Source organism: Schistocerca nitens, chromosome 1 (genome assembly GCF_023898315.1).
Source record: "Schistocerca nitens isolate TAMUIC-IGC-003100 chromosome 1, iqSchNite1.1, whole genome shotgun sequence".
Lineage (NCBI taxonomy): Eukaryota > Metazoa > Arthropoda > Insecta > Orthoptera > Acrididae > Schistocerca > Schistocerca nitens.
In genome coordinates this window covers 851,677,775-851,701,456 of record NC_064614.1, presented here as the reverse complement: position 1 = coordinate 851,701,456, position 23,682 = coordinate 851,677,775, and the positions used below count along the sequence as shown (strand labels likewise).

The 23,682-nt window shown below is 40.9% G+C and overlaps 1 protein-coding gene across 3 annotated transcripts in view; it reads right to left on the bottom strand.

Annotated features, from left to right (window-relative positions):
* The window catches only part of LOC126263247 (serine/threonine-protein kinase 3), a 378,603-nt gene that overhangs the window by 24,398 nt on the left and 330,523 nt on the right, over nt 1-23,682 (bottom strand). For all 3 annotated transcript variants that reach the window (XM_049960350.1, XM_049960335.1, XM_049960343.1), the window contains 7 exons: nt 20,481-20,661; nt 17,686-17,913; nt 11,907-12,012; nt 11,614-11,826; nt 9,643-9,776; nt 8,617-8,836; nt 8,196-8,284 (listed from right to left, as the gene is read on the bottom strand). In XM_049960350.1, coding sequence (XP_049816307.1) covers nt 8,196-8,284; nt 8,617-8,836; nt 9,643-9,776; nt 11,614-11,826; nt 11,907-12,012; nt 17,686-17,913; nt 20,481-20,661 — 1,171 coding nt within the window. The remainder of the gene's footprint in view (nt 1-8,195; nt 8,285-8,616; nt 8,837-9,642; nt 9,777-11,613; nt 11,827-11,906; nt 12,013-17,685; nt 17,914-20,480; nt 20,662-23,682) is intronic.

Below are 23,682 nucleotides of genomic sequence, written 5' to 3'. Positions count from 1 at the left end.
TGCACAGCCAGCAGAGGACAACTGACTCCCTGCGAGAGGCCCGCATAGATGACTTCCCACATTCGTAGTCTCCTTAATAACATGCAATTTATTGTTCGTACTGTTATGCCATTCAATCTCCCAAAGCCGAAAAACCCTGCGGTGTAAGAGAATGCAGGTCAGGCTCAGAGATGCCTACCTCCGGAAGCGGTTTCTGTGTAGCCTGTTTGGCCAGCCTGTCAGCAAGTTCATTGCCTGGGATTCCGGCATGTGCCGGGGTCCAGACAAACACCGCTGAACGACTGAACCGTTCCAGGGCATAGATGGACTCCTGGATAGTTGCTGCTGAAGGATGACGAGGGTAGCACTGGTCAACAGCTTGCAAGCTGCTCAAGGAGTCAGTACACAGAAGGAACGACCCCCAGGGCATGAACGGATATACTGAATTGCACGAGCTATGACAACCAGCTCTGAAGTGAATACATGGCAGCAATCGGGCAAAGAATGCTGTTCAATATGGTCTCTGTGGATGTAGGCGAAGCCAACATGACCATCAGCCATCGAGCCATTGGTGTAAACCACTTCAGAGCCCCGGAACACGTCAAGAATCGAGAGGAAGTGAGAGCGGAGAGCTGCGGGAGTAACTGAGTCCTTAGGGTCACGCGAAAGGTCCAGACGAATCTGAGGCCTAGGTGTACACCATGCAGATGAACCTGGATAGGAGGTGGTAAAGGGAAGGACTCCAGTTCATATAAAAGGCATCAGATGTAAACCGCAATCTTGAGCCCTGACCTGGGCCGCCGATGCGGGAGATTAACCGCCATGGGTGGGAAAAGGAGACAGTAATTCGGATGCTTAGGAGAACTACGAACGTGTGAAACATAACTGGCGAGCAGTTGTGCAGGCCTAACCTTCAATGGAGGAACTCAACCAGGACACCAGTCACCAGTCTCGTCCTAAAAGCACCCGTCGCTAAGCGAACCGAACAGTGGTGCACTGGGTCGAGTAAACACAACGCTGAGGATGCCGCCAAACCGTAAACCAGACTCCCATAATCAAGGCGGGATTGAACAAGAGCTCTGTAGAGCTGCAGCAGCATAGAGTAATTTGTACCACAGTTGGTGTTTCTCAGGCAGCAGAGGGCCTTGAGGTGCTGCCAGCACTTCTGCTTAAGCTGACCAAGGTAAGGAAGCCAAGTCAACCGGGCATCGAAAACCAGTCCTAAGAATCAATATGTCTCCACTACAGTGAGTGGATAGTCATTAAGGTAAAGTTCTGGTTCCGGATGAACAGTACAATGCTGACAGAAGTGCATGATACACGACATCGCAGGTGAAAACTGTAAGACATGGGCTAGAGCCCATGATTGTGCCTTGTGGATGGCGCCCTGTAGGCCCCACTCAGCAACACCAGTACTCGTGGAGCAGTATGAAATGCAGAAGTCGTCTATATAGGTTGAAGGTGAGACGGATGGCCCTACAGCTGCCGCTAGGCCATTACTGACCACTAAAAATGGAGACACGCTCAATACAGAGCCCCCAGGACATGGGAAAAACCAAGGGAAGCACCAACCTGGACAAGGAAACTACGGAGCGACACGAAATTTTGGATAAAAATCAGGAGGGGGCCCCAGAGACAGCTCTCATATAATGTGGCAAGTATATGATGTCGTCAGGTAGTGTCATAAGCTTTTTGTAAGTCAAAAAAGATGCCAACAAGATAATGGCATCTGGAAAAGGCAGTTTGGATGGCAGACTCGAGGGACCCTGGCAGAAGCCACCCTGACATGGAGCCACTAGGCCACATGACTGTGCTCTCCTGCCATTGCGATGGAAAGACACCATCACACCAGATCCGGTTGAAGATGACTAGGAGATGTCGCTTGTAGTCAGATGAGAGAGATTTAATCGTCTGACTGTGGATCCGATCTGTCCCAGAAGCTATTTTGGGGCAATGTGCATGGGCACTGAGGAGTTCCCGCTCTGTGAATGGGGCATTATAGGGTTCATTGTGGCATGCAGTGAACAAGAGGACTTTCCTGTCCAGCCGCCGTTTGAGAGTACGAAATGCTGTGGGTTAATTCTCCACAAAGTGCTTAACAAAGTGCTCGGCAATCGCGTTTGCATTGGTAGATAACACACCATCGATGGTAATGCCAGGGACAACTGTTGGGGTCTGGTACCCAAAAACATGTCTGATCTTCATCCAGACTTGGGAAGGTGATTTATGGCACCCAATAGTCGAGGCATACCTCTCCCAACACTCCTGTTTCTGCCTTTTTATAAGCTAGTGAATATGGCCCAGAGCCATTTAAAGGCTATTAGGCAGGGAAGGGTGCTGCTTACGTCATTGTAGAGCTCATTGACGCTCTTTAATTGTCTCAGTGACTTCCAGCGACCACCAAGGTACTTACTCTCACCGGGGGGCACCCTAAAAAACAAGGGATCGCCTTTTCCACCGCAGAAACAATCTTTCTAGTGACCGGCTCAACCGCAACACCAATGGCACCATGTGGGGGAGATTCAATGGTGACAGCAGAGGTGAAGGCTTCCCAGTCTGCCTTGTTGAAAGCCCATCTGGTTAGGCGTCCATGGACATGACAGCGGGGGAGTGACAGAAAGATGGGGAAGCGGTCATTACCACACAGGTCAACATGTGCTTTCCAGTGGATAGATGGGAGAGGTCCTGCGCTGCAAAGTGATAAACCAATGGCAGAGTAACTACTGTGAGCCACACTGAAATGTGTGGTGGGCCCAGTATTCAGGAGGCACAGGTCGAGCTGAGACAGTAAATATCTCTACCTCGTCCAGTAAGCACAGTGCCACACATGGGTGTTAAAATCTCCTAAAAGTGGAAAAGGTTTAGGGAGTTGATGAATCGGTGCAGCCAATGCATTCAGGGGTACTCCACCATCTGGAGGAAAGTATTTCCTGCGTCGTCCGTATCCTGACAGCCACAGCTTCAAGAGGAGTTCGAAGGGGCACAGGTTCACAACATACCGAGTTCAGGACATAAATTCAAACTCCACCTGACACACTATTATATTCACTACGATTCTTGTAATATCCTGTAGCCACGATAGGCAGGGATCCGCATTGCTCGGAACCAGGTTTCCTGGAGGGCAATGCAGAAAGCAGGCATAAAGCTTAACAATTGCTGTAGCTCAGCGAGGTGGTGGAAAAAACTGCCACAATTCCACTGGAGGATGACATGATAGTGAGACTGGGAAGGCATGAAATGCTTAATGAGGCAGTCTTTGCCTCAGGGTCACCTGCTGCCACTGGATGAGTACCTGTGCAATCAATATCCATTGTGCCTTAGTGACCATCAAGATCTAGGTCCTCGGTGGATGCCAGAATCTCCATTTCATCCTCAGATGCTGAGCTTGTTGGTAGTGGTGGTGTGGGTGCCACTGCAGTGCCTTGGTTCTTGGGGGTCTTTTTTTTTTTGGTTCCTCTCGCTGTTCCTTAGGTTTTTCCGGCTGGGAGAGCTTCACTGATCCAGTCTAAGTCACTGCTGAGGACCGTGAAGCCCTATGACCAGCTACCTATGGGTGCTTCAGCCACTGGCGGGTGTCTGCTTTGCCACTGGTAGGAACCTGGGAAAGGAGTGACCCAAGTGACCCCTTCTGAGTGAGAGTAGCCATAGAAGACTTACGCCTCTCCGGCTGAGGAGGGTGACAGACATCCCCGATGGTTGGGAGGGGGGGAAGGGGGGGCATTGCTCCCAAAAAGTGGTGTGAGAGCAACAGGGATAGAAGTGGCCCCCCACCATCAAGGGGGCAGGTGGAGTCTGATGGATTTGAGATACAACTGTACACAACAGAATCGAAGGTGCTAGAACTGGTGACATAGCGCCGGCATAAGTTGATGCCATATGCACAGGATGTAGCCTCTTATATTTTCTCTTGACTCAGTGTACGTCAGTCGGTCCAGGGTCTTTTACTCTATTATTTTTCTTTCATTCTGTAGAATCCTACAGTCCGGCTAGCAAGGGGAATGGTGCGCTCTGCAGTTGAGACAGATGGGAGGTGGGGCACATGCAGTATTGGGATGTGATAGACATCCACAATCTCGACATTTGTTGCTGGAAGTACAGCGGGAAGACATATGGCTGAACTTCCAGCACTTAAAGTACCGCATCGGGAGAGGGATATATGGCTTGGCATCACAACAGTAGACTATCACCTTGACCTTCTCAGGTAATGTGTTGCCCTCGAAGGCCTAGATGAAGGCACTGGACAAAATGGACACCTCATCGCTCTTCATTGGCGCGCAGCTCGTCATCAGACTGTGAAAGAAGATCCCTGTGCTATATAATACCCTGGACCATATTTAAGCTCTTATGGTGTGTGATGGTAACACAAACATCCCCCAGCTTGTCACAAGTGAGTAATACCCGTAATTGGGTAGAGGATGATATTTTCATCAAGACTGACCCTGACTGCATTTTTGACAAGCCCTCCAAACTTGTCCTCTAAATGCTCCCCAAAAAACTGAGGCTTCATTGACAGGAAAGATTCCCCATCAACTCTAGTACATGTAAGGTAGCAGGGCAAATAAGTTTCCCTGCCATCCTTATCCTGGCATTCCTCTCATGGTGTGGCCAGGGTGGGGAACAATTTGGGGTCGTACCTCTGTGTGTTGAATTGAGCTCGTTAAAGCTTAGAGACTGCTGGTATTTCACCACCAGCAAGCAATGATGGACTACGCTTCATCACGTGTCATCCGCCCTGATGCCACCCACTCCGACCAGGGGTTCTCCCCACAGGCACCACCCAGCCACAGCAAAGGCCACCTAGCAGAATTTCCATAGCCGGGAGTCCCAATGCCCAAGGGTGATGTGCATCTACTCCTTGGCATACTTGGGGAGTTAATGGTGCAGGCATCAGCAGAGCGACCCCTTTGTGGTCAGGGGCTACAACCAACAGGGTGCACGGTGGCCCCACTACAACATACTGGCTATCGTGCTGGATATCAGGTGCAAACGAGCTAAGAAGTCCATTATCGTCCTCAGCGCAGAAAGCGATACTGCACAGTGGATGGAGGAAAACACACCCACGAGGGTGACCTCAACCAAGAGCTGGAGAATGAACGAAAGGGCAGATCCACGTCAACAAAGGATGCGAGAGGTCTCAGCACATGAGGGACAAGGTGCACCATGTAAGGCGCCCTTCCCTAGTTGGCTCGCTCTCTGGGAAAATTTAGTAGGATAGAGGTCAAACCCCACAGGGGACCATGACATAAAGGTCGAAATGTGCGAGACTCCTTTTAGTTGCCTCTTACGACAGACAGGAATACCTCAGGCCTATTCTAACCCCCCGACCCACAGGGGGGCCAAAAGACATGTATAACTTGTGTACAGTAAGGTATACTGTGGGCAACAAGTACTCTCATCGATATTAGCATCGGACAGACACAACCAAACAGTTAGGTCATTTGAGAATGGGGATGTCAGCCTGAAACCAGTAACCACTGCAGCAAAGTTTCATGTTGGTCCAACTGAGACCGACAAAATAAAAAAAAATGCCAATTTCCTCAGAACTGAATAGTTGCAGACCTACTGTTCCATGGCAGCTTGCCTCGAATACACAGATATCAACCAGTGTCATAAGACAAAGAACAGAAGATCATTCAGACAGGTCGCCATTGGTTCCAGTCAAACTCAATCATAAAGAAAAAATCTAATGGGGAAAAGTATTGTACTTTTGTAACTCGACACAGTCAAAATATCTTTGATGAAGGCACTGCAAGATATTGCTGAAGACAATGATACAACAATGCTAATTATATCCTGACATGTGTCTGATATTCAATGTTTTGCAGCACATACTGAAATGTATTGTGATTCGTTCTGTGATACGAATAAAATTTTTCAGGAAAGTTTTTATTTCTTTATGGAAAAAAAAAAAAAAAAAAAAAAAAAAAAAAAAAAAAAAAAAAACCTCTCCTAAATGTCTGTTACTATACATGGAATGAGTCCATAACCTCTAATTTCTTATGTGATTGAACACTCAATGAGCCACTGCACTGTCAAGACAGTAACAACAAACTGATGGCTGCACTATTTTATTCACCAGCTTGTATATCACCTGCTGAAGAGAGATGATACTCTTGCCGGTATAGCTCGGTCCGCCAGCAGGTGGCAGTGGCAGTGGAAGCGGTGGTGGTGGTGGTGGTGGTAGCAGTGGGGATGGGGAAACGAACAATAACATACACCTCCATCGATTGACAGTAATTAATTCATCTGCAACGCAGTGTTCGAGGCTACATTCAAACTTGCCCATTATTCTTTCTGTTAACTGCCTCTAATGATCTCAATATCAACATGATGTTAAATCCTAATCTTCCTTCCTTTACTCTGTTAAAACAGAAATCTAAAACTCCTTAGGGATGGAGATGAGATTTAATTATTATCAACGCGTGGTACTACGCTCTCAGACTTGCAAAACAGAAAATTTAAAAACGGGACATCTTGTACTTGAGTCAACTGAGACATAGAAATGCCTATATACGTAAGTCTATTTTTTTGGCCTCTGCTGTTTTCATACCTAACTGTAAGATAATTAAGTGGAATGTCACAAACTTTTAATATAGTCCATCTCCAGCAAAGTGTCACATTAATTTATTCTTCTCTTCTAGTTCCAGGTACGAAATGTACATTCTACAAATGTAAGATGTTCACAACAAATGACTGCTTGTCTTTTATGCCAAGCGTGGCCTACCGTAAAACCATAGCCCATATAATTAGTTGTCACCGTGTGAGAAATTCATATACATTTGGAGTATTCTGGAAACAGATCATTAAAATACCACAAGAGACCAACACCTGACCTGCATTAATCACCTGTAATTTGTTTTTCCTATTGTGCAGTGTCTGACACTATGCTAAACATGCACAAACTCCTTAGGCTTGTAATTGGAGCATTGATGCCACATTTACTTGTGAATGGAGAGAGATGCCAGTGTCAACAACCACTTCAAAAACTGTCTTATGGTTTTTGTTATAATTCACTCACTATAATGTATGGTCTCAAATGTATTTAACAGTGAGCTACTATGCACCAAACTTTTTCACTACAAAAATCATGTGCACGTTTGACAAATAGCACCATTTCACAATGATTGTCACGCACTACAAAAATGTAAATTTTTTGTTAAGAATCTAAGATGCTGCACTACCATCTGTACCAAAGTCAGACTTTTTAACCACATAATTTCTTCAAAATTGATTGATGTTACTGAACTTAAAAAGTGTGCAAAATGAAAAATAGTACTTTTCTTTTTTCACATAGAAAGTAAAGTTTTTATGGAAAAAAATACGTTCATAAAACAATGCAGCATGGTCTCTTACACCACCAAAAGGTTTTACATTGTGAAAATCAAAGAAGTGGTTTTTCGCACTCTTCATCACCAGGTCAGGCACGCAGAGTGAACATAGCTTTACAGAAATGTTCTTTTTGGACTCATTATTGAAGGGCCCATGTAGATACATATGGGGGGAAGCCTTATTAACTGTGGTAGAGGCTATCATTGGGATAATGAATGGAATCCAATTATTTCCCCTTACTGGTCTCAGTGAAGATGACAAGAGTGCAGCTAAGGTCATCACATGTGTCAATTCATGAGATAGAAGGAGTTTCCTATTTTACCACTGATGGTACTATCTGTTGCTTTTGATATTCTTAGTATAATGCTATCTCTAGTGAAATGAGCCATTAAATAAGATAACTTGCTAAGCTGACCAGAAGGTAACAGATAAATGTTCAGTGGAAATATAATGGCAGAAAGTGAATGAGACATGGCTGCAGTCTTAAAACTTTGTGTACTCAATATGCTGGGAAAACTTCATAATCCAGAACTACAAGTGCCATTACCAACCAATTATTATCTTTTAGCAATATAGTGAAGCAAAATTTTCACTCATAAGTTCTGTTACTTTTGTTTACTCTCAACTAATTCTGATCTTAGTTTCTATGAAGCAGGGTTTTAACATAAGGTGACTTCCTTGCAATAGATGCTACCACCATGCCATGAACAGTTTCTGTACCTGCCACAGCAGAAAACAGCTGAGTCTACAAATACAAAAAGCTTCGTATCCTATGTGGAAAACCAAGTGTATCTACTACGTTAATGTAATATCTAGCACAAATAATTTAGTCAGTAAGACGTCTGTACTTAAGATTACTTCAATTCATTATTGAACTAGTTCTTTACCTTTATGTTCTCAGCTTCTTTCTTGTCAAAGTGATCGAGAAATAGCGGGCGATACTTTTTTCCCAGTTCACCTGGACCTGTGTCATGCCCTACAAAAGAAAGTAATTTTTGTTTACAAACAAATGTTTCATCAGAAAACTTTCCTTCGTGTACATTATCAGAATCATAAGTTGATATACAGGACTAAATCTTTATTCTGCCATGGACAACAACTTTGATCAAAAGAGTACAATTTTCAAGAGACAAAAATTTTTAATTTTTTTTTGGTAATGTTTTTGATGATCCTGTGTGTTAGCTTAAGTGAGGCTATTAGAAAAATATGTAAATAGCGCACACTAATATTCTATTTGATTCACAGCTTTCTGCTGTTGCAGGTCACCCTAACAATCCTATCAGAAGTAAAAACAAAATGGACACTTACTTTTCATTGTAGGCTCCTCCTCAGTATCACTGTTTATTACCATTGTACCCAGATTGGACTGCAGTTCAACCATTGTTCCAGCATCACTATTGGGAACCAAAGTAGCATTGTCCCGACAAGGCACCAAGGTACCATCAACAACATCGCGTGTTGGCACTAATGTTCCAGAATCTGCAGGATACTGCAGCATAGTTTTGTTATTTACAACTTCATCCTCATCCTGTAACAATGTCAACACAACATCTGTTAACTACTTTGCTTCATCATATCTCCTCAGTGTACAATAAATATGATGGTAACTGAACAAGTATCTACACTTTTTGGCTATCATGTTTCTTAATCGTCCACTGTTTGTCACAGATCATCACCCTAGGTAATCTTCAGAACAGAACACCCCCCCCCCCCCAAATAAATGTAGCGTAACTTTGCTCCCAGAAAGTTGTTTTTAACTTTTCGCTTCCTTGGTTTTCCTGGGTGATTCCACTCTATACAGAGGCGTCTTTAACTGTGGTATATAGTGCTGGATGCATGTTATATCTGCTGTAACTATTCTCGAAGAGTCACTAATTTCATTTTAGTAGTCCAGTAATCTCAGGCAGATCAACATATTCGATTGTTTGTGTGTGTGTGTGTGTGTGTGTGTGTGGCACATTCCCCCCCCCCCCCCCCACACACACACACACACACACACACACACACACACACACACACACACACACAGAGAGAGAGAGAGAGAGAGAGAGAGAGAGAGAGAGAGAGAGACGACTTTTAAACTATTTCACCTTCTTAACATGCACCTAATTTCACATGCAGAACATTATCTATCATGAGCATTCACTTTTTATTAAGTTCTCTTTTACAGAAACATAGCTATTTCACAATACCTGTTAACTATCACAGCCAAAAAAACTCTGAAAAAAGTTTAAAAAATCTGAGACTTTTAAACAAGAATTATGTCCATAAGTTCAAGGTTATGGACATCAAGAAATACAAATAGTAAAGAATCTGACTTTCCAGTTCACTTACTGATTCATCTGCATGATTTTGTTTAGCAGCTCCAGCAGCTGAAGAGCTCACTACATTTCTGTAACTCTGATTTTCTCGTATTTCACGTGCTTCTGCAATCATCTGACTTAATATGTTTGGCTGTTTGGCATTTCCTGGAAGCAGATTTTCTCTCTTACATAATACAAGACAACAATTTACACAAAAAATAAACCACCACATACATAACTTTTATTGTACTGAAATGAAAAAAAAAGAAACATGGCCACAAGTTAAACAACTCCAACATTGTATCTGTAAGGAGAGAAATTACCATATTGGTCTGAATATAAGCTGTACCTTTAAATTTATAGATTGGGGTGAAGGGGTGGATGGCTGGGACAGATGAAAATGCAGTAGAGAAAAAAAAAATGTCATATTACCCATATGGAAAGCTTTTCACAATACAGTCAACTCTTTACCACATTTCTTTATAGTGTACTGTAGATAAATTACACAGATGTATGCTGCTGCTTATCACAGGCTTGACTGATACCATTGTTAGTTTCACCACAAACATTTGTTTCACCACTGTCAGTATGTCCATCTGCCTGCTCCTGTACGCTGTTATGGCTCCAGTCCAGGACACTAGACACACAACACTTCTTGAACCTGCTGAGTCTTGTACACCATGGTAAATATTCCACTCAAATACAACACTGTAAGCGACTCTAAAAGCCAATCAAAATGGGTTTTTGGAGACAAGCTCTAAACGGCTTTTTACATTTTCATCAGCCACCTGCATTTCAGTCATACTTTGAGGTACGATAACTAGATCTGTCTTATTCTTTACTTCGGGTGTGTGAGTAGTGCAACAGGTTTGCAATTGCAAACAGTAGCCAGCAAATCCATTATTAAGCTTCGCCTTCATCAAACCTTTTTCCTTGAAATGCATCACTGGCCCCTGTGGGAAATTTTCTTTGAGCAATGTTTCACACTTCAGAATACTATGGGGTGGGGAGTGGGGGGTGGATGAGGGGAGGGGGGGGGCAGAGAGCAGCTTTCCTCAATCTGCCATAATGTATCTTTACAGTAATTCTTTGTTTTTCATTTGTAGCTTCTTTAATGAGATATTTTTCACACCGTTATAACCCATCATCTTTATAACACTCCGCACGTCCTAAAAATAAGCCAATTTGGAATAAAAGATAAAAATATCACTGCTACATTTGGATCAAGTGCCTCTAGAAACTGAGAAGTTTCTCAGCAAAATCTTCTGGCAGTCTCTGAGCTCGTGAACTATTTTGCCAGACAGAGAGGCCACTACTAGACAGAAACTTACAGTAACAACTGATATTGAACCCTAGCTTTAAAAATTCAGTATTTTTCTCAGCTTTTGGCCTCTTGTATGATTTACCAGACAGAACAACAGCTCACAACTTATTCTCCAATGTGATCCAAGACCACACATTAGAGTTATTCAAGTCATACAATTGCAGTTTCTCTGTTACACACACTCTTCACATTATGAATAACGGCAAGTTTCAAATTTATAACACAATTGTGCTGTATTCCAAAGATGGTCGTCATTCTTTTGACATTTTCGCTTACTGGCAAAAACTAAATTTTACACTTTAATTAGACAAAATCTGTGATTTATCTATTGTGCAAAATAACAGAATTGTGAGCACAACAACAGGTGCTATCCAAATAAAATGTTTACAATGTATGATTATTACACTGTTACCTCACTTACAACAATTAATTTTAAAATACTAGCAGTATTATTGTTACACTTTAAACTACTAAACAAACACTGCAGTTGAAGTTTCTATGATGCACACATAAAACGGTGTTTGTAAGGTCGCACAGATAAGCTTTTTTTGATAGCCAAATTTTGGATAAAAAAAGTGGCTTATATTCAGGCCAATATAGTACTTTAAAAATTTTTTATATGCCATTATTAAAAACACTACATAAAAATAAAAGGAATCAGTAGGACAGAACACAAACCTATAAATTCATGGTGTAATAGCTCAGTAGCCGTGGCCCTTTCTTCTGGATTTTTCACTAAACACCGACTCACGAAGTCAATAAATTCTGGTGACCACTGGTCTGGCTCTCTAAATGAAGGTGGCGGCTTTGTGGGGATCATGAATATCGCCCTCATAGGATGTATGTCACCATATGGTGGCTTTCCCTCAGCCATCTCTAGAGCCGTAATTCCTGAAACAACAATACTTTAATTCAACACTTTATTTAGTTTTTAGGATGTTATACATGATGATTACATGTAGCATGAGTACCTAAACTCCAGATATCAGCCACACAGTCATAGCCAATTTCCTGGATTACTTCAGGTGCCATCCAAAAAGGTGTTCCTATTACAGTATTCCGTTTTGCCATCGTATCCTGCAGAACAAGAATACATACTTACTTACTCTTCCATTCTTAATGACCATGACACACAAAGAAAATCATTTCTGAATAGTACAGCAGTAACTGCTATAAACAAAAACAGATAGAGATATGTAGTTGCTCTAATCTTGCAAACTTTGAAGCACACAAAAAAACAAGCATTTTCAAAAACTGAAGAGAGGTGTTTTCAAACCAATTCAGAATCCATTGCTAAGAAATGCACAGTTGTGGGACATATTTCCTGCGAAACCTAAGATCCAGGGTAGTTAAATGTTCAGGTTCATATCCCGGTTGGGTACACAGTTTTATGCAGTCAAATGTGTTCCACAATGCAATTTGTTGGGAATGTTTCAGTCAGTTTTCAGATTTCTTTAATGCTAATTATAGCATTTATCTTAAATTTCCTTGTATTTATTTTGGATGACCACTTTACAAGACCACCATTTTTCTCTGCTTTCTTTTTCCAATTTGTGTAGTTATCACACAGAGACTTCCCCGACTTATTAAGTGTACACCCAAAATACAGGTTCTGACAGTTCTGTAATGCTCACAGACATGGATTTCTTAATGTGCACAACAGGACACAGCACCATATGGACGCTTTGGGCGGGTCTTGTATGCAATACACACCGGATTCAACAATGCAGTTCACAAAAAGTGAGCAGAAACACTCTATTGCAAAATTATTAGATCCTTGAAAATTTCTGATTGGTCTGTAAACATAATAAAATTTAGTATAACAAATAAGATAACATTTAGTTTAACAAGTAAGTTAGTAGGAACCAGTGGCGGATACATATTACGGGCACGTGGGGCGTAAACCCCCTTGCAGAGCCGCCCACATTGCCACCCACACCACTCCTGCCAGTAGGTGCATAGAATCCATAATTTAAGGGAGAGAACCACACCTGTAACATTTTTATAAGATGGCATTATCTTGTATACAGGGTGTTACAAAAAGGTACGGCCAAACATTCAGGAAACATTCCTCACACACAAATAAAGAAAAGATGTTATGTGGACATGTGTCCGGAAATGCTTAATTTCCATGTTAGAGCTCATTTTAGTTTCGTCAGTATGTACTGTACTTCCTTGATTCACCGCCAGTTGGCCCAATTGAAGGAAGGTAATGTTGACTTCGGTGCTTGTGTTGACATGCGACTCATTGCTCTACAGTACTAGCATCAAGCACATCAGTACGTAACATCAACAGGTTAGTGTTCATCACGAATGTGGTTTTGCAGTCAGTGCAATGTTTACAAATGCGGAGTTGGCAGATGCCCATCTGATGTGTGAATTAGCATGGGGCAATAACCTTGGTGCGGTACGTTTGTATCGAGACAGATTTCCAGAACAAAGGTGTCCCAACAGGAAGACGTTCGCAGCAATTGATTGGCGTCTTAGGGAGCATGGAACATTCCAGCCTATGACTTGTGACTGGGGAAGACCTAGAACGACAAGGACACCTGCAATGGACGAGGCAATTCTTCGTGCAGATGATGATAACCCTAATGTCAGTGTCAGAGAAGTTGCTGCTGTACAAGGTAACGTTGACCACGTCACTGTATGGAGGGTGCTATGGGAGAACCAGTTGTTTCCGTACCATGTACAGCGTGTGCAGGCACTATCAGCAGCTGATTGGCCTACACGGGTACACTTCTGCGAATGGTTCATCCAACAATGTGTCAATCCCCGTTTCAGTGCAAATGTTCTCTTTACGGATGAGGCTTCATTCCAACGTGATCAAATTGTAAATTTTCACAATCAACATGTGTGGGCTGACGAGAATCCACACGCAATTGTGCAGTCACATCACAAGGACTTGGAAGAGCAGTTGAACGGAATGGATGGTGTCTTAAAGGGAGGATATAAGATGAACATCAACAAAAGCAAAACGAGGATAATGGAATGTAGTCGAATTAAGTCGGGTGATGTTGAGGGTATTAGATTAGGAAAAGAGACACTTAAAGTAGTAAAGGAGTTTTGCTATTTGGGGAGCAAAATAACTGATGATGGTCGAAGTAGAGAGGATATAAAATGTAGACTGGCAATGGCAAGGAAGGCATTTCTGAAGAAGAGAAATTTGTTAACATCGAGTATAGATTTAAGTGTCAGGAAGTCATTTCTGAAAGTATTTGTATGGAGTGTAGCCATGTATGGAAGTGAAACATGGACGGTAAATAGTTTGGACAAGAAGAGAATAGAAGCTTTCGAAATGTGGTGCTACAGAAGAATGCTGAAGATTAGATTGGTAGATCACATAACTAATGAGGAGGTACTGAATAGGATTGGGGAGAAGAGGAGTTTGTGGCACAACTTGACCAGAAGAAGGGATCAGTTGGTAGGACATGTTCTGAGGCATCAAGGGATCACCAATTTAGTATTGGAGGGCAGCGTGGAGGGTAAAAATCGTAGGGGGAGACCAAGAGATGAATACACTAAGCAGATTCAGAAGGATGTAGGTTGCAGTAGGTACTGGGAGATGAAGAAGCTTGCACAGGATAGAGTAGCATGGAGAGCTGCATCAAACCAGTCTCAGGACTGAAGACCACAACAACAACAACAATCATCAACACAGATTTTCTGTGAACGCTTGGGCAGGCATTGTTGGTGATGTCTTGATTGTGCCTCATGTTCTTCCACCTACGCTCAATGGAGCACGTTATCATGATTTCATACGGGATACTCTACCTGTGCTGCTAGAAAATGTGCCTTTACAAGTACGACACAACATGTGGTTCATGCACGATGGAGCTCCTGCACATTTCAGTCGAAGTGTTCGTACGCTTCTCAACAACAGATTCAGTGACCGATGGAATGGTAGAAGCGGACCAATTCCATGGCCTCCACGCTCTCCTGACCTCAACCCTCTTGACTTTCATTTATGGGGGCATTTGAAAGCTCTTGTCTACGCAACCCCGGTACCCAATGTAGAGACTCTTCGTGCTCGTATTGTGGACGGCTGTGATACAATACGCCATTCTCCAGGGCTGCATCAGCGCATCAGGGATTCCATGCGATGGAGGGTGGATGCATGTACCCTCGCTAACGGAGGACATTTTGAACATTTCCTGTAACAAAGTGTTTGAAATCATGCTGGTACGTTCTGTTGCTGTGTGTTTCCATTCCATGATTAATGTTATTTGAAGAGAAGTAATAAAATGAGCTCTAACATGGAAAGTAAGTGTTTCCGGACACATGTCCACATAACATATTTTCTTTCTTTGTATGTGAGGAGTGTTTCCTGAAAGTTTGGCCGTACCTCTTTGTAACACCCTATATGTGTATAATCATTTTAAATAAAACTTACTTAAGCTTTGCATGTGACTTGATTATTTTTTATTGTGGTAAATGTAAAGTTATCAAGATATCTTTAGTGCCCCCTCCTTGAGGTTTTTCTGTATCCGCCACTGGTAGGAACAAAATTGTTATCTTATTACTGGTGAGCTGCCAAAATGTTCACAACAATGGACAACTGTAGTTTCCCCATTTTAAAGTAGGACATCATATTAACATGAAGAGTACTGAATGGAAGAGCTTCATATCCATTACCAGCTGAAAATACAAACCATGTGAAACAGTACACAAATTTCCAGGAGCCCATACACAATGAAAGTACTGTTTATTGCTTGAGATTCTATTGGTTATAATGAACTGCTATATCATAAAGAAAAAATAATTAACTTGACCTTTGACTGACACAGATAAGACAGGTACTGCATTTAATCTCTCTTTTGATTTTTTGCCTAGATGCATAGATTTTAGAATTTTTTACCTGCCTAACATAAAAACCTGTGAAAAAATTTTACTACAGATAAAATATGTTTTCTCCATGGCTGCTGTAAAGAGAGAACGGGTTAGGTACAGGATGAGTTGACAGTTGACAGTCGGAGGTTTCCTTTTCTCCGGTTCTCGGAGAACGCCGGGCAAAGTCGGAGAAAACTGCTACAACTCGCGATGAAAACTCCATCTCTCATGGCAGCTAAAGTACTCACAGTCGCCTTAAGATTTTCTGGAAGCACTTTTAGACTGAGAAGGTTGAACAACAGTGGCAGTACGACATCATCTTACTGACAAATTGGTCGCTTGGGGAACGTTTTCAACACACAAGCTGACAGTGAAATATTTCATGTTGTTCAGACCATGATAGCAGCAGATTTGCCCAGTATTGTTAATTTGTGAAGAAATCACTCTGCACTGGATTGCTAAACACACTAATTGTTTTATGAAGGTCCAGGGATCCAACATCAAGTAAAAGTCTATAGACAATATTTACCTTCTTTTTCACAAATTAAATTATTTGTTCTTGATAATTTCGATTACAAGTTGTATCTCCTCAGCACTTCAAATTACATCTATATACAAACTTAACTGCCCCCATCCCCTCCCCCACAAAAAAGGTCCAATCAGCATTCCTTCTCTCCAACAATTACAAAAAGCATATATGCTCTTTTTTCACAGCAACCAGCGTTGTCTCAATTACGGTAGCGCATCAGAAACAGTTAACAGATACCTGCATCACCTACAATGAATCTTGTAAATGTGAAAGAAGATATGAAAACTGAACCATTTTTTATGATTACCAGAGCAAATGAAGTAGCAAATATACTACCTAGAAAATTAAACATTCAATCTATTAAATTAAATTTATTACAAATATGATCAGCATAAAGGAATCATTGTCAACACTAACTTCTTTTCCATTGTACCTTAGATAAATTTCAAGAAAAACAATGCAGAACAGTAATGGCCAAACTTTAATCAAATTGTAGGACTGGGAGTGGGATGTGAATTACCTCTCACTTCGAACATGCAATTGAAGCATGTAACAGCTTTTGAACAACAGCTGCAAATAAAGCTGCCACAATATACAGTGACAGAAATTTTTGAAAATTCTTTCAAAGAACCCCAGAATATTATAATCCTATTTTTGTGCCTTGGTGGCTCAGTGGTAAAGTGCCAAACTACAAATCATAAGGTCTCGGGTTCAGTTACTGGTCAATCCTAGGATTCTTATCCATCACTTCTTTCGCCTCTGGCAATGTTTGTTAATGTGAGAAATGCTGAATTATACTGTGACTCAGAATCGACATTAAATTATATGTCCCTCTATAACTGACTGGGTAAGCCAGTTCAAAGGTTGAAGGAAGATAACAGCATACCACCTCCAACAGTACTGCATCTAATAAACAATGTTGTTTTCAGAATGACCTTCAGGTTGGTGACTGCTTTACTTACTTACTTATAAAAAGCTATAGCAGTCATCAGTCAGATGTCAAATCAAAGCAATAATAATAAACATATGCTGTAATATTACGTAACTTGGTATCCTAGCCAACAGTGACATATATGCAGAACGTTATTAGCAAAATATCTGTACCTGACGGCAATATGACAGACAGACAGAGAGAGAGAGAGGATAACATTCTCACTTCAATTTCAATCACACAGTTTGAACATTTGAAGTAAGGTGTTTCTGTACAAATTAAAGTAAAAAGATTTCATTACAACACATTTTTCTTGTTCCTTAAATGACAGTAAACATTTACAGATGAAAAATCAAGCAGTGTTACAGAAATCTCTCATCTGTGTGCAGCATCCTGGTAACCATATGACCAGATGACTCCAATCTCAAAAATTAACACTATCCAAACAAAGTACGTTTACCGTCAGTTGGCCAGCCACGCCAAAATCTGCCAGCTTAGCATGCCCTTCTGTGTTGAGCAGAATGTTGCCTGCTTTAATATCCCTGTGGATTTTTCTTCGCAGGTGAAGGTATTCCAAGCCCTTCAGAGTATCACATAATATTGTTGCAATTTCATCTTCCGTCAAGGTCTTCTTTCGCAGCCTCATAATATCTGAGACTGACCCTGCTCCACAATACTCCATGACAATCTACAGAACAGAAATATATTATTAAAAAAAAATACCACACACACACACACACACACACACACACACACACACACACACACACACACACACACACAGTGTCACTATTTCCACGAATAGTAATTAACATGTCTTGAAGATTGTTGTTATTGCTATATTCCACATACGATATAATTAAGAATTCCATAATGAATTAACTGGTTTTCTAGTATGCCAGTTTACTGACATCAGTCTCTGTTGCTGTTCTTCAAACAAGCCTGGTTATTCTTTCATCTTCCTTATTGCCTTACTCACTCTCAAAGATATCAGTTCAACCAAAACACAGAAACTAATGTCACTTTCTCTATGATTTCAGAAACAGTTGTATTTCCAATTTTAGCACTGCTCTGATCAAAGTTTCTTTATTTATTTACTCATTCAGCACTTCCAAAGACAATCACCATATAATGAAGTAATGACAGTATTCTTACAACTCTGTACTGAATTACAATATTCCTTACATGTGTTGTTATACTATATAACATTACAAATATTCTTGAGTCACTCTGTGGCTGAGTCTGTGTACATCCTCTAATTCATCTTTATAGCTATGCACTTCACATGTAAATAAATGGCCCACAGATTGGATTGCACTGCACTCACATTCAGGACTGTCTGAGTGGCCTCATTTGTCTGTCAGTTGTTTACACCTAGCAGCATTTGCTCTGACACAGTCTAAAGTTGCTCATGGTTTCCTCGGTAGGTTGACTCCATTGATTCTTTTTGTTGGGTTCATCCACCAAATTTTGGTTCATATGTCCACTTACAGTTGACAGGTATTTCCAAGCTGCCTTCAAGTCAAAGCTTTGCAGTCCTTTGTTGATTTTCCATAAAGGTGACTGGTTTATGTCTGACTGGAGGTACTAGGTCACTGAAAGAGTTCCGAGATGTCTATGTTCTTTCTGTAGGCTCTTGTGAGTAACTGTGACCACTTAATTTCAGGGAGCTTTATGTTTTCTAGGACAGGGCACCAGGCACATGGGGTGGTTCTGAGTGTTCCAGAGATTATCCACACTGTTTCCTTCAGTTGGACATGCACTTTAGCTGATATGCAATTTCATCCAGACTGGTGAACAGTAATCAGCCACACTGTAGGCAAGGATTAATGCTCAAGTCCTCCATGTACTCACTCCATAGCCCTATGCCATTCCATTGACAGGTTAGCATTACAGGATTTTTGTTTCTGTTCTGTATCTTGTAGATGTGAGTTGCACATTAGAGTGTGATCTAATTTTACTGCTAAGTATTTAGCCTTACTTTCATACCTTATACATTGGTTATTCATAGAGAGCTGTAGTTTTCTATTTGTTCCTTTGTTGTTAGGTGCATTACGACGCTGGTCATTTTTTTAGGGTTTGGGTATAGATGCTGCCTGGAGTAGTATGTGTTCAGTACTTCCAGATTTGCATTTAATATTTTGTCTAGGTCATTAAAACTTTATGGTTATAATAGAGGGAAACATTCCACGTAGGAAAAATATATCTAAAAACAAAGATGATGTGACTTACCAAATGAAAGTGCTGGCAGGTCGACAGACACACAAACAAACACAAACATACACACAAAATTCAAGCTTTCGCAACAAACTGTTGCCTCATCAGGAAAGAGGGGAAGGAGAGGGAAAGACAAAAGGATGTGGGTTTTAAGGGAGAGGATAAGGAGTCATTCCAATCCCGGGAGCGGAAAGACTTACCTTAGGGGGAAAAAAGGACGGGTATACACTCGCGCACACACACACACACACACACACACACACACACACACACACACACACACACACACATACAGACACAAGCAGACATATTTAAAGACAAAAAGTTAAAAAGTTAAGAAGTTTAAAAGGTTTGGGCAGAGATGTCTCTGCCCAAACTTTTTGTCTTTAAATATGTCTGCTGCAGGTTAGGGGAGACTTACTGTATGGGATGAGAAGGAAAGACTGATTGTTGGAACTTATGCATTTTTTAAAGGAACAGATGCAATTTGAGATGGGATTCATCATGGCAAGAGAGGACAGTTTGGAGAGTTAAAAATCGCGAGAGTGGCAAAATGGTAAACAAGCAGAGGGTGGAAAAAGACAGAAAAACAGAAGAAAACCAATGAAAAAGTCAGAAAAATTAGAATGGAGATCATTAATAAGAGGTAATGACGGGATGATCTGTATTGACACAAAAATAATTTTATCAATAATTGATTGTTTTAGATGTATTAGTGAGAAAGTATTAGATCAAATGAAATTCGTAACTGAGGAAAATTGTACTGTGGGTGGTTGGAATATTAATCATTATCCTTCTAGAAGGTCAGTAGAGTACAAATTTTGGTGTATACCACTGTATTAGATCACCTTATATAAATATAAACAATGAAAGATTTAAGTTTTCAAAACAGCACATGTTTATTAATGTTTCTGCAATATGTATAATCATCATCGCCTTGCCAACTTGCTTTAAAAATAAAAAAATTAAAACACACACACACACACACACACTAAATTTAATGATGCAAAGAGTTACATCACAGTCATTGTTGCTTACCCAAAGATCAGTATTCTTGAAGTAACTGCCATAGTATTTCACTACCCAGGGGCTGTCACACTGCTGCATAATGGAAATTTCTTTGATGATTTCCTGCAAGTCAGTATCAACAGGAACCTGTTTAATGGCCAACACTTGGCCTGATTCCTTGTGCAAAGCCTTATAAACACTGCCATAGGACCTTTAACAAAAATGAAATCTGCATTAAGACTCATGCTACTATTTTAAGGTAACTTGTGAATAAAAAGAGACAGAATAAATTGGCATCACACCTAGTAATGTTGCCACAAACAGAAACTTATGTACATGTTACGATAACATTGTTATAAAATTAATCTGCAGTCTCTTTAGAGTAAATAGACTACATTCAAATACACCCCAGCAAAACATAAGTGGATGTGAAAATTTTTAAACATAACTGCATTTTATTGTTGGTAATAATGTCCCCAGTGTATCTTTATCCATCGTCTTGGGCTTTTGCTTTCACTTATGCTACTATGGATTTTCAATGGTTTTGCTACATTAGTTGAGGCAAGTGATGCAATGTTCCTTCAGCAAGACTTGACCAACCCCACAGGCTACATGCCACCTTTATCCAAGTGAACCTCTTATCCAACTAAAATTACTTCAATGCCAATATGTGAGCTTCAATCTTATATCCTCCAGTGGACTGGTAAGAATGAGAAAATTCTCTGAAGAATTGATGAAGGAGTGAATATATGGAGAATGATTTGTAGAGGAATACAGAAATTAGACTACACAGAACAAATAACTCAGGACAAAGGAACAGTGGATGGGTACAATATAAGCCGATAAGCTTTTGTCTTAGCTCAAATTTATCTGCTTTTCCCATCCTGGTCACTTCACGAAACATATGCGAGTTGAAATAACATATTCCCCAACTTCTCTTGGGACATAAAATCCCAGAATTTTATCAGTAAACCTCTCCACGACGTGCAACATCTCTTGTTGAGATTGCTACTGGAGTTTAAGCAGTGCTTCAGAACACCACCTATACACTAAGTGGATCTATAACAAAATTTGTCACTCTTTTTTGGACTTTTTCTGACTTTTCTACTAGTCTTACTGATAAGGGCCCAAGAATGAATATCTATGCTTATTTGTAAGAGTTTAGTGTCTCATTGATTATAGAAAATCTGACACTGTTTGCTACCCCTGAATGCTGAAAAAAACTCTGATGTGTCTCATCTAATAATTTAGAGAAACTATCATCTCCTCAACAAATATGTAACCAAACTGAAAGATGAAGTAGGACTTTAACACAGATTACTTCATTTCACAGAGTGACTGAGAGGCACAAAGTTTAAATTTGTCAGATGACTCAACATTTGCATTCACTCCACTAGGTAAATTTTGTAATAGTGAAATTCTTTGATTATGAGATCATCATCGAGTTCCATGTTTCTGATGAATGTGAAGTTTAAAATCCTTGCACCACAAAAACAATCAATGAGTTTCTGACTGAAGCAGAAAGACGTATGTGTTGCAGATGTGACAAAAATAGGGAGGAAACCCCTAAAATGTCACACATTATGTGCAATAAGATTATGATGTCACCACACAGCGTCAAGGGAAAAATACTGATATTACATGTTGAGGGCACATGAAGGCCATTCTGTGCAACTGATTACATGTAATTTATGTGGTCATTAGTAGACCAGTCCTCCCAAAATTGAAACAAAATTGACTATAAATCCCTTAATCTCTAGAGTCCAAATAATTTGCCTATTAACCATTTGATTGAACAACTTGCACAAATATTTGAAAGACAAATAGGATGATTGCTGCCCACACTGTGAGCCTTCTTTCCTGATTTTTAAAATAAGCATAACTCTGCTTTTACTACAGTGAGACGAGAGAGAACACAACCTTACGCCAGATGCAGCCAGAAAGTGCAAGAATATTATGTTTATATTCTAGGCACAAATGATGTAGAATTTGTTTTGCATGTGATCAGGTCTTGGGGCCACGTTGGGCATTGCGTCAAGACACTGAGGAGTTCTCGCTGCATGTGTCATTCTTTGGAGCCAAGTATTTCAAGTATAAGGATAAGTAAATACCTTCCACTTGTCTTTTATGGAGGTGGAAGGTGGGAGGTTAGCTTTCACGTGCTGAGGTGTGGATGTAGAGCAATGCCAGTTGTTCTCCTAGTTCCAGTATGGAGGTTGCTATGATGGGTATCAGTATGGGTAAGAAAGCATGATCAAACCTTGCTTGCTGTCACATAGACCGTCACACACCTTCCCATAAATGGATGTGAGAAAGTTGGCGCTACAGGCTGATTGATCGACAGCCAAGACAGTACCACGTGCAGGGCTAAAACAAGTTAAAACACAAAGATTAAATGCGAAAAATACATGTTCTATAATATTGTCTCACCCAAGAATTTTGGAACTACCCCACATAAAACTATTGGCATTAAAATCTCTGAAGTCAAGTAAGGGTTAAGGTAGCAAGATAAGTTGGTGTGTGACCTCCACCCATTTCCTGGATTGCATCTCCTTCAGCCAATGGCTGATGTCAGCATCAGGGGTGATGGTTTGTGGGCTGTGCCTGAAGGGGGGTGGCTTCTCACATTATTTTGAGGTAACTTCAGTGTATTTATCTTCAATTTATTCTACAAGTAGTAGTGCTTTTACATTCAAGAAGGATTTGCAAAATGTTCTGAAACAGTACTTGGAACAGTCCAAGTACTGTGGAATGTAAGTTCCTCCATCCTTTTTTAAATTCTTTTTCTCCCTGCAGGCATGTATCAGACACTAGATGAATATAATTGACTTTCATATCTGGTGTACGGTGTTTGATGACCTTTCCTGCACAATTTTCCCTACTGAGAAAACATGGAGGATCGTACTTGATTAGCCAAAAAAAGGAGGTGTATGAGGGTGTAAGAGTGACCAAAATCAGAATTCTTGAGTACACACGGTATGCGTCATATAAGTCATCATAGCTTAAGAGTCAATGGGGGAGGATGGTACTATAAGGGGATGATGGAAATTGTGGCACGGGAAAAGAGGAAATGCCGCAATGTGTTAGTGTCCATGCTCACCATGCAAGTGCTCCCAAGAGTTCTGAGCCCCCTGGGAGTAAAAGCCGGAGAAAATTTGCACGTCAGTTGATCACATGTACTCTCTCTGCCTAACTATATGTATTTTATCAGCAGTAGGGCTAGAGTGATCAC